At 35.4% G+C, this 2538-nt stretch overlaps 1 protein-coding gene across 1 annotated transcript in view; it reads right to left on the bottom strand.

Moving 5' to 3' along the window:
• Nucleotides 1-2538, bottom strand: part of Ndc1 (NDC1 transmembrane nucleoporin) — a 68260-nt gene that overhangs the window by 44267 nt on the left and 21455 nt on the right. The window contains exons 8-9 of the mRNA XM_023724184.1: nucleotides 2242-2334; nucleotides 464-545 (exon numbers count right to left, since the gene is read on the bottom strand). Of these exons, the coding sequence (XP_023579952.1) occupies nucleotides 464-545; nucleotides 2242-2334 (175 nt within the window). The remainder of the gene's footprint in view (nucleotides 1-463; nucleotides 546-2241; nucleotides 2335-2538) is intronic.

Here is a 2538-nt window from a genome sequence, read left to right as displayed (position 1 = left end):
CCGCGGTTCAATCCCCAGCACCACATGCCAGCCAGCCCCGCCCCCTGGTGGGCTGAGCTGGCCACACACACACACATAAACAAATAAATATTTAAAAAAAAATAAAGGCCCTCAATAGAAACACATGACAAAAAATGTTTTAAAAAGAAAAAAATAAATAAATAAAACAGTGTAACATTAAAATTTTCACAATTCTTAAATTGTGTCCTGTTCTAAAACTGTCAACCTACTACATAATTTCTTCAAGTCAAGAAATTGAAGAAGTTGAAATAGAAATTTAAAAATACTTTATCTAGTGACATAAATTCTACCCACAGCAAAGCAAACAGTTAAGATGTATATGATTTAAGTCAATAATTCATTTAAGGAACTCACTGATGTGTGGTATTTTATTAACTACACCTCTCACCAAAGCACTTTCTGCACACCAATGCCTAAGCAGGTCTATTAATTTTAGCAATACCTGGTTGGCTAAGGCTAAAAACTTCTTGTCTTCGAGAAGAAGAATACTGAGCAAGCAGCATCAGGTCCTGCAAGGCTAAAAACTAAAAGGGGGGAAAAAAAGATACACACACACACATATATTATTTAAATTTTTAAAAATCTCTAAATAAAAACTAATTTATAAATCAGGCTTTTCATTACATAACCAAAGGAAAATCACAAGGACTTTTTCATGAAAGATGTATTTCAAAACCATAACCTTCCTTCCTAGACTTCCAGAATTTTCCTGTCGCTTCCCTCCCAACCCACTGCAGGCTCCAGCTACACACAAGGAACCACAGAACTCTCTGTGTTCTTTCCTACCCCTGCAGTGGGAAATCTAAACATCACTTCCTCCTGGAACTTTGCCTAGTTGCCCTCATGCAAACACATTCACAGCTCTCAACTGTGGTACTTAACATAAGATATTGCGAAGCCTATTTACTGGTTTTGATCTAGCTCCACCCAATGGTGAGACCCAGAAAAAAAAAAGACCATATCCAAATCTACTGTTTAACACTCAGGAGACACATGTATGTTCCTGCTTCACTGAAAACCTTCCTTTTTTTTCCCCTAGCAATCTCTTTTCTCATCCTTCTAAATACCACCCCTCTGGAAAGCTTTCTTGTATTTTTCCCATTTGCTGCAGTTAAGTTTTAATTATGTGTGCGTCTGATCATGCCACCCACCCAATTAGTAGTGACAGACACCTTCCCACTATATAAACATTTGGTAGTTACGAAATGAGAAACTGATATTTTTAAGTTTATCTAATAAGTTGGTCACAACATATTTGAAAGCAATTACAGCCTCTGTTGTTCGCTTTCGTATTTGTTTATAACTTCTTTAGAGTCTACTCAAAACTCTGGGTTCTAACCATGTTCATTTCATTCTTTTTATAGTACAAAGATCTTTTAACAGGATGACATGCTGTAGCTCTACTTTAAAATTTCAAGTTAATTTTTTTTTTTTTTTGGCGGAACCGGGGATTGAACTTAGGCCCTTGTGCTTGCCAAGGAATCGCTTATTCCACTGGGCCATCTCCCCGGCCCCTCAAGTTAATTTTTAATCAAAACAATTTATTCTCACTTAAGCTTGAATTGTAAACTTACTGTAAATTCTTTAAACATTTGATTATGCATTGTTTTAGGATCATTATCAGTAATTCATATTTCAAGAGGGTTCACTAAATATCTACATACTTCTAAACAGTACTTTTGATCATAAAAGCCAAAAAATAACATGAATAGGAGTATGTCTTCATCCAATGATTAAAAAAATCAACAGTATTTTATTTTGGAACCCTGAACAGCATATTTGTAGTTAGATAGCACTGTATTTTACAGTTGGAGGCACTTTTTAACTTTTCTGAACATAGACTTAGCTTGCTTAGCTGAGCATGGGGTTGAATACCTATAATCCCAACTACTTAGTAGGTTAAGAGTTCAAGACCAGATTGGGCAACACAGTGAGACCCCATTTTATTTTCTGGTACTGGGAATCAAACTTAGGACCTCATGCTTGCCAGGCAGGTGCTGCACCACTGAGCTAAATGCACAGCCACATTCCGAAAGTATTCACTAGTAGTCACTCAGAAGAAAAACTGAAAAATACCATTTGCAGGGTGAGTTTTACAATACCAGTACTAGAAGACTACAGGTCCTCAAAAAAAAAAAGAAAATTTGTATTCCTAAATATTAAGTCCGTTCTGTAAAGCTGGAGGTGACTATGTAATAACAAAAGGCAAAGCTCTGGTACCTTTATGATGAGGGGAGGATTACTGTTTAAAACTTTTGGGAGACATTCATCTGACTCTTCCACAAATGGTAGTTGCACAGGAAACACATGTGCCTATCATGTACAATCAAATAAACATAATTATTTTCAAGACTGATATTAAATAACCAAGAACAGAAATTACAAAAGGAGATACATACAAATTAATTATTTTCAGTAGCCCTTGCAAAACCATGTTAAAGTTATATAACTCAAACACACTACAGTAATAAGGTGACTGTCCTAATTTTATTTCAATAAACCAAATTTCTTTTTTTT

This window comes from Octodon degus, unplaced genomic scaffold (genome assembly GCF_000260255.1).
Source record: "Octodon degus isolate 3935 unplaced genomic scaffold, OctDeg1.0 scaffold00107, whole genome shotgun sequence".
Taxonomy (NCBI): domain Eukaryota; kingdom Metazoa; phylum Chordata; class Mammalia; order Rodentia; family Octodontidae; genus Octodon; species Octodon degus.
The sequence above is the reverse complement of the archived record's forward strand: the minus strand, read 5'-3'. Positions and strand labels throughout refer to the sequence as shown.